The sequence below is a fragment of the Lolium rigidum genome, chromosome 3 (genome assembly GCF_022539505.1).
Source record: "Lolium rigidum isolate FL_2022 chromosome 3, APGP_CSIRO_Lrig_0.1, whole genome shotgun sequence".
Taxonomy (NCBI): domain Eukaryota; kingdom Viridiplantae; phylum Streptophyta; class Magnoliopsida; order Poales; family Poaceae; genus Lolium; species Lolium rigidum.
In genome coordinates, this window is record NC_061510.1 from 174938236 (window position 1) to 174946890 (window position 8655).

Here is an 8655-nt window from a genome sequence, read left to right on the forward strand (position 1 = left end):
TCATGATAAACACTGAGAGATCTTACGGTGAGGATGGGATTGCATTGCACATGATCATAATGGAACTGACGGACGCTCTACTCAATGCAATAGCCATGGCAGATCATATGCGAATCGACACCCTGTTTTCGCTAGATATTACCTAGTCCTGAAACAAGCGATCATGGCAACCAGCTATGATGATGGACCACTTGGAGCCTTGTTCAGAGAAGTCAAGTAGTTTATGTGCATTGTTCTTGTAAGAAGCCAACCCATGAGCTGGCAGCGCTAGGTGCAGAGAAGTCAAGCATCACAATCTCCATAGTGCTGTAATCAGGGCTATGTCTGGCGATGATGCTGTGCCAAGTTAATGAAATGTCTGCGTTCCATGTAAAATAAGGTTGGATAGAGAAGCTGCATTTGGTTCGGATTGTCATGTTGTTATGGAAGGGAATGGCAGGAATAATATAAACTATAAGTTTAATCTTAACATATGTCACTGCAATTTCAAGCATTCCAAAAATGCAACTTCAGAAAAGGGTCAATTAAATATATGCCATTCACATAGTGAGATTTATAAAAGTATCCATGAGCTGGCTGTGGCATTTGCTAAAGGTTGAATGGTTGATTTTGCAGTGCCATTTTTCGGAAATATGCAAGGCCATTAGTTTCAGATGCTTAGAAATGGAATTAACAATATAATTTACTAGGTTAATTCGATGTATAATGCTCCCAACTTCGTGTATATTAGAGAAAAAAAATGACAAAAAATACTTACAAAAGCCACTGCAAAAATGACCAATTCGATATATGAGAGTGCAAGATGAATTTATCATACTATCCAAGTGCTGGCAATACCATTTTTTTGGGTAAGTTTCTATTTATCTTGCATTGGCATTTTTGAAACTCGGAGCTATGGCATAATGACCCTAAATTACAGTGTGCAATTGTGTGGGTTTTTCAACTTCCATCTTTACAAACTACCAACACATCAAATGAAAACAAGAAGAAGTAGGTCATCCCAATAAGAGAAGCAACAATTTCACCCCAAAAGGAGGAGACCAAAGCAGACAATTTCAGTTAGGAGTCACATGCCCTTGTAAGGAGTGCCACTCTCTGCCCTCTTGATTGGATGTTCTGCAATGTCGTTGTTTGAGTTCATCACATTAATCTGTATTATCCAACATGCAATGTAGAAGAGCCACAAAAGCAACAAGACGACCCCACTAGATCCATAACACTATCCAAACCGGATTTCCTCTAACAGAAGAACACAGAAGCACCACAATTCTTAGATATAAGTTTATTTGCAAGATGATTGTGACGGCCTTATATAGAATTATACAATGGGTTCAAACTGGTTGCTATCATCAGTCGATCACCTTGTCACATCAAATACCAAGAGATATTTTGGTTGATGGTGAATGACATCAAAAAGCAATCACTTCAGTTTTATGATAAAGATCAAGTTACTACCCATGACTGCAGTCATACTGGGGGTACTAGTTGCTTCCTTTCCTCAATTGTGGCACTGGACAGCTGAAGATTCTTATGCACTCAAAACAAAAAATACTTACGAGAAATAACTTTATAACTAGAACGTGATACAATGAGTGATGTAAGTATCAATCAATAGTATACCCGTAAATTTGAGAGCAGATAAGCTGCATGCTAATGTTCCTTTTTATTTTCATGCCCTTTCAGAGTAAAGGCAGAACACTAAATAACCCGTATCATCTTCTGTCTTATTTCAGGACAGCTATTTTTTAAAGCATAATAACACATTAAAAACACTAATCCTTAGTCAGACTACACACACCTGTATCCGTGTCTATTCTGCAAACTGTCGTCACCTTGCATGCTAATACTTGTATTTCCTGTGTCCTCTTGTAAAGTATGTAAAAAGAACACCCTGCTGATGTATCCTGTCTTCGAAACTCTGTTTCCCGTGTCTCCTAATTAAGAGAAGAGCAGAGAGATTTCTTCTGTCTGTGCTTCTCTATCTACAACAAGAACTGTTGCTTTGTTGCTTTCTGTGTGTACAATGCTGTCTGTACTCACCCTTCTAGGACCTGAAGAGAGATACCAAGTGCCTAAATGGGCACCTGAAATACGAACCCAAGTTCCAGAGTGGTTATTTTTCTTGCGTGCCTGTTTATATGCCATTTCCAGCAGGCGCCGACGAGGCAAATGGGCTTTCTGGGAGGAGTTCAATCTGGTTACTGCAATCATAAATGCAGGCATACGATCAACAACAACTACCAAATAGCTCAGTTAACGACAATAGGTAAATGCAATGCAAGAATTGCGGATATATATACACACACTTGAGAGTTGAGACTGGTGAGTACCTTTCTTGGTCTTGGTAGTTGTTGGTTGCCTGTATGGGAGGGGCCTGGCTTGTTGAGACGATATCATCGAGTGGATCAGGCGTGTCGAGGGGATCCATCCGCTCCACTTCTTTGGAACCTGGGCAAGTAAGAAATCCCATTCTCATATAAGAGATTGCAACTTGGAACGGCTAAAATAAAAATAATACATGTGGTGTCACCAACCAACCTGCGGACTGGGAAGTGAATGGATCGACGTCCCCGATGTTACAGTCGAAGTAGGCGCACTGCGGCTCTACACGGAGCCCAGCGAAGTGCCTCCTCTCCAGCTCCAACAGGTGCCTGTCGCGCTTCATCTCCACCAGTTGCCTCCTCGCCAGCCTTGGAGAATCATACTCTGGCCGGACAAATTTATACATTTGATGTTAATTAGGTGAAGAAACCAGGCTTCCTCAAGACTTCTATACATATTTGCAGATCATTCACACTATATTTATACCTGGATAGAAGTCTGGATCTGTGTCAATCCAGCGTGGAGGATAGTAATGCATCGTCGGCTTATTGCAATTGGTCCTGTCCACACAACAATCCGTTGCTCACAGGTGAATTATACAAGAAGCTGCACATAAATTTGTTTCCTACTATGTAGAGCATTGTGCAATGACATGATGACAGTGTTACCTGTCACTAATGCATTTGGTTTTCTCCCTGTAGGCTTTGGCGAGGACCCGCGATCCACAGATGAAATGCGGGTTGCGCCGCATTAGGAGGGCCGTCACCGTCTCCGGGTTCTGGAAGCTCACGAACCCGAACATTCGCTGGTCTTGGCATGGGATCCTCACATCACGCACCGGACCATACTGCCTGATGGATCGATAAACCCAGAAATTAGAATTAACACACATAAAAGAAGTCCAGATCATTCATCTTTACTAGTTAGTAGTAGTATAACGTGATGTCTAGCTAGTACTGGTAGTTCAGATGGTAGATCGCATAATACAATGAATAAGTACCCAAAATAATTGGCAACGTCGTCCTCGGTGAAGTTGCTGTCGGAAGGGAACGTGAGGTATATCTGGTGCGAGCTGGCCGGCAAGTCACCTCCCCTGTCGCTCCGGCAATCCGTGTACTTGGCGGCGTCCTCGGCGAGAACCACCGAGTGCTGCCCGTGCGGCCTATGGACATCAGCACATGCATGTAAGTATTTTAAAAAAAAATCAACATTGATTCAATCATGAATTATGTTTCTATCAAAATTGGTATTTCCAATCTGACTCACCTTTCTATGACCCTGATCTTGTTGAGGCGGGAGAGCAGCTTGGTGAGGCTGTATCCAGCCTTGCCGTGCCGCTGGCTCTCGGTCAGGTAGCCGTCGGCCTGGAGGCCCTTGCCGTACTTCTCGCCGTAGAGCGTGGGCAGCGAGGCGATGGACACCGGCTGCCCCCGCCTCGAGTGCAGCAGTTCTGTGATCTCCACCTCCAGCCTCTCTAAGGATCCTGGCGTTGTCCCGCCGTGGAGGTCCAGGGCGAACGACCCGTCAGGGGAGTACACCTGGTGGTGCGAGTAGTGGCAGTTCTGGCCGTTCTTGCAGACGCCCTTGAAGAAGTAGTGGCAGGGACGTCTGGACGACACCGCGTTCGACCGCCGGCCGGCCGCTGCCCTCGGTCCGGCGGCGCCATTGTGGAACGCGTCCTGAGGGAAGTAGTACCCACCGCCGTCGAGGTGGTCGTCGACGAGCGGGTGCTGCTGGTCACCGCCGCGCAGCCCGTAGTGGGTTTCGGTGTCGACGAAGGCGTACTCCTTCTCCGTGGCCGCCTGTGGCGGAGAGTCCCAGTACTGGACGCTGTAGGCGGCGGCAGCGGCGGGGGAGAAGTGACGGACGGCGGCAGGGTGGGAGCACACCTGCTGGTGGTGGTAGCCGACGACGGGGGAGGCGGAGCAGCGGGCGTAGATGGCGGTGAGCGTGTTCTTGGCCTCGCGGATGGTATTGTGCAGCGACGCTTCGGTGCCGTAGGCGAGGTGCACCATCTCGTTCTCGTCGGGCTCGCGCAGCAGGATGCATCCCACGATCTTGCACACGTTGTCCGGATCCACGCTCTGCACCTTGGAGAAGATGATCTTGGCTAACTCCGCGGGCTCCATTGCCGCTCACCAGACCTGGACATGGATTGGATCCGAGCGCCCGTCCTCGCCCCCCTGTATATAGGTAGGATGGTAACTAACCATGAGCAGGCGGATCCAAAACTTGTGGAGGTTGGTTACTCTGGGACTAATCCTCTACCACTAGCTCCATGAATGAAGAGTAAAAATCTGGGACTAACCTCAAAAACCAGAATGTGCAAGAGCCCACTGGACTGGAATGGACGCGTGTGAGACGCCGGCGAAGGGGTTATAAGTGTGAGGCGTCGGCGGTGGCTCTCTACTACTCTAGGGCACAGCCGTGTGGCACTATAGGATCGGAGGGTTTATAGCCGCGCGCGTTGGGTCAGGAGAGGAAGGTTCGGATGGTGGAGAGGAAAAATCGCTGTGAAATGGTTGGATTTTGACTGGGGATGCAGATCTGATTATCAAAACAAAACAAATTAACTACTGCATCACCCGAGATACATGGTCTGATATGTTCTTCTCTTCTCTTTTCTAGAATAATAATCTAACAAAATTTTATGGAAACCTCGTGCGGTTCCTGTTGCACCAGAATCAAAATTTAAGATTTTTTTACCTCCCTGATTACCTGAGAGTGCGCGGAGCAAAACTACGAGTGGTTGATATAGTACTATGCACATGCATCACGCCATACATGGAGGTTTTATGACTGTTTGGAAAGTCCACATGCATCACGCAATGCATGGAGAAAATTCTGGAAAGAAAAGATATGCACTATTCTTTATTGGGAGAAAAAAAAGGAATTAGGGTGTATGTATTTGTCCACTGATCTATCTAATAATTAACAATCTCCCGAAGTAATAAAAACTACAAATAGGTCTTAGGCCACCAAGCGACAACTACTAGCATAGCAGCGAGCCTCCCCACCCTACCTCATTAGAGTTGGGAAAATCGTGTCGTTGTAGAGCTTGTCGTAGACATTTAGTAGACAGACATGAAGCTGAAGTGTTGAGGTCCAACGGACAAGCACACCAAACCAGCAACCATCGCCAAGGATAATCGTTGATGCCTGACAACCCGACAAAGACACATAAACTAAATAAAACAAAAGAAAATAGGAAACCTCCCGCTGGCAAAAGGCTTGGTCCACGGTACCTCCAAGGCATGAAAGGCCATCGGGGCTAGGCTGACCCTGGCATCGCCACAGGGGACGAAAACCCTAGACGCCTTGATATCGCCTTTTTTTTCTCCTCTACTCTTACCGGTTTAGAAATCTACGTAGGAAATGGTTATGGGCATAAATAAAAGCTCATACGTACAAGATTTGCAGGGATCAGCATGAGTTCCATACAAATTTGGCACGAATCTTAAATCATCAATGTTAACTGGGCAACGCCTTCACCCACCTGTTGGCTGTGGTGAAATACGGGCACTCCTTCTTCCCCTCGTACTTCATCGTGTTCATTCCTCTTTCACGCATATGGCTCGCTTTTCTTCTATCTTTCTTCACCCTCATATGCAACAAAGGTTCGAAATTTACCATTCATGTATAGGGTATAGGTTAGGGGGTGAATAAGTGCTACCAAATTTTCATTTGTTTCTTCAAATTAAGGCTTCAAAATAATATAGAATGTCTACAATGTGATGTCTCAGTTCCTACACCAACAACAAGGTTATTGAAGTACTTGTAGCAGCAAATATTATTTATAAAGTTCATCCCTTGGAACCTTTACAAATGGAAATAACACAACCCCGCAGCCACTTTCGCATCCAAAACGGTATTTGAAAATAGCCTAATCTACAGGTTCCTAGGATAACATTATTTGAGGGAGGTTCAAAATAACTAAGAACAAAGTAAATGACAAAAGTAAACTAGCGACGAGGAGTAACCTCGGCATTGTCCATGGATGATGGACTTAGGATTTTTAGGAAAAGTGGTGCGCTAGTGATTTCGTCGATTGGTTAAACAAATAAGGCTATCCGATAGTATTGATTATGAGGCTAGATCGCCGTAAACTAGAACAAGCTAGGGTTACAGCAATGATTCAATATCCCTTCCGTCGGCTCCTCCTAGCCTTTATATAGGAGGCAAGGTCTCAGAGTCCAGTCTGTGTCGGTTTACATTTATTTCTTGCCTAACTAGAAGTATGTTGGCTCCTTTCATGGGCATTTAGTTATTCGACATACTTTATCCTTAGGGCTTCGACTTCTGATCTTGTGGGCATTCTCCCGAGTACGCACCGGGGTTACAAAAGCCGCAAACCCAATTAGGCATACCCATTAGCAGCTCCCGAGATTTTACTCGAGTTGTAGACTCAGGTCGAATCTCCAGATCATGACTTCCTTTTTTATAAATGAACCCGCATATTAGAGCAGTGTTTTTATTTTTAACTTATATTTTGTCATGGGTATTTTGGTAAATGATTCTGGTGCTTCTTGCTGACCAGGAGCCAGTTAATTGCTCTTAGAAAAAAACAGCATATACCTACTTCAAACTCAAGTCCCCGAAGTCGAATTCGATATACTAGCATAATTCGGTTCGGGCCGCGGAGGTCTTATCGAGTTCTGAATCCCAGCTTTGTATAACGGGTACCCAAAGCATTTGTCGGGATTTTTCATCATATTATCGATATGGAAATAATCTTGCAGAATGTTGCTTGTGCGAGTGCCAGGCCACATAGGACTGTTCCTAGGGTCTTACCTTCATTTTCTTTGCGAACGCAGTATCCAGACATTTTATCGCGGCGGACGCGGTCTGAGAATGAAAATTTTATATCGATTGCCTTGTTTGGCCACTGAAATCATCGGTTTGTCCGTTTACCCAAAAATTTATTTATTTCTTTGGGTGCATCGTGAACGCTTCTGATGGGAGTAATTTACGAGTTTATCATTCTGGTGTTTACCACCGATAATAGACTCGAAATTTCCCTCAATCTTTTTTTATATCTTCGTTTTCTTTGGGTGCGCGACCGGAGTAGCCCCCGATGTTATGTTTGGGTACTTGTAGCCAAGCATAGGCTCCAAAAAATTATGTGTACACCCGAATATCCCTACAACTAAAATAATTAATGACCAAAATATTTACATTAAATACTTTAGCTTTTGCAGAAAAAATAATTTTTTTTATCGGGTGCGCGACTAACGCTCGTGTTGGGAGTAGCCCGCGAGGCTATGGTCGGGTTCTTGCATCTGATCATAGGCTCGAGTCTCTTTATAACTAGGTGATACCCCGCGCGTTGCAGCGGGAATTGTATAGGCAAAACTCAAAACTTGTTGGAGAGAAGCATGGTAATTTGATAATAAGAAGACCATTCCAGCACATGTCGCTTATATAGAGAAGACATTATTAACTCCTTCATATGTCAGAACATACAGTGGTTGTCTTGACGTCTTTTTTTCCGGCCGAACTTTCGATTTACTGTGAGTAAATCCTTCTTACAAGAACTAATAGGGACTTACAATGCCTCATGGAATTTCATGGGGAAATGCCAGAAAATTCTTCATGTAGTTGAGCCAGAGTCTCAAAGCAGTTCATATGATTCTCTTGACGATAGTGCATCAGGCGACGAAGAGGAAGTTGCTGATATTAAAAAAAACTAAAGTTGCCAAGTCTCTGGTAAAAGAAAACACTGAACATGAGCTGGATCAGTATCCAGGAGTAGATGATTTTGATGGTAATGGACAAATAATCTGTCAAGAGGTTTACGGTTACTTACTTTTGAGAGGACGCTGTATCGCTCCAGTTACTATTTAAAGAAAACAAATGGTTGACCCTTAAGAAACTTGGAGTTTACACTTTTCGAAGAGCTCTTATACAAAAAAAAATCAGAACGTGGGATCTTTCTTGAAACCCAGTTTTAACCTCGATATGAATATTAACACTTGTATAAAAGTCACCTTATATAAAAGTCACAATGTTTTTCAGAAAGAGGCTCACCTTGTATAAAAGTCACAATGTCTGCTTAAAATCTTTGCATCTTGTACTAACTCCTATGTAAAAAAAATACAACCATTTGATTAGAAAAGAGGGTCATCTCTAGCATATATGGTTACTGAAATCACTTTACTCAAATAAATTGTAGCTTTCTTACATGATCAGAAATAGTCTTCAAATTAGAGCTTCAAGTGTACATTACTGAATATAACATTTGCGGAAATAGCATGTGAAGGATTATATTTCAGTACATCCAAAAGATTACATCGGTTCCTTTCACATGCATCCTGCTTAGATTTCACTCAAACG

General features: G+C 43.9%; 1 protein-coding gene across 1 annotated transcript; it reads right to left on the reverse strand.

Moving 5' to 3' along the window:
* Positions 1-2127: 2127 nt before the first annotated feature.
* On the reverse strand, positions 2128-4802 carry LOC124702719 (zinc finger CCCH domain-containing protein 54-like). Its single transcript, XM_047234876.1, has 8 exons — positions 4631-4802; positions 3589-4505; positions 3323-3484; positions 2991-3173; positions 2809-2882; positions 2539-2706; positions 2331-2448; positions 2128-2201 (listed from the first exon to the last, which is right to left on the reverse strand). Exons 2-8 carry the CDS (start codon positions 4449-4451, stop codon positions 2135-2137), a joined length of 1635 nt encoding a protein of 544 aa, XP_047090832.1. The 5' UTR covers positions 4452-4505; positions 4631-4802; the 3' UTR covers positions 2128-2134.
* Positions 4803-8655: the final 3853 nt, after the last annotated feature.

Bases quoted from the DNA above. Each gene is read 5' to 3' on its own strand.
- LOC124702719 (XM_047234876.1), bottom strand. From the start codon at position 4,451: ATGGAGCCCGCGGAGTTAGCCAAGATCATCTTCTCCAAGGTGCAGAGC. The intron at 2,707-2,808 runs GTATAAATATAG...TTGTCCGGCCAG, and splicing joins AGATCCAGACTTCTATCCAG to AGTATGATTCTCCAAGGCTG. The intron at 2,449-2,538 runs GTTGGTTGGTGA...TTACTTGCCCAG, and splicing joins ATTCACTTCCCAGTCCGCAG to GTTCCAAAGAAGTGGAGCGG.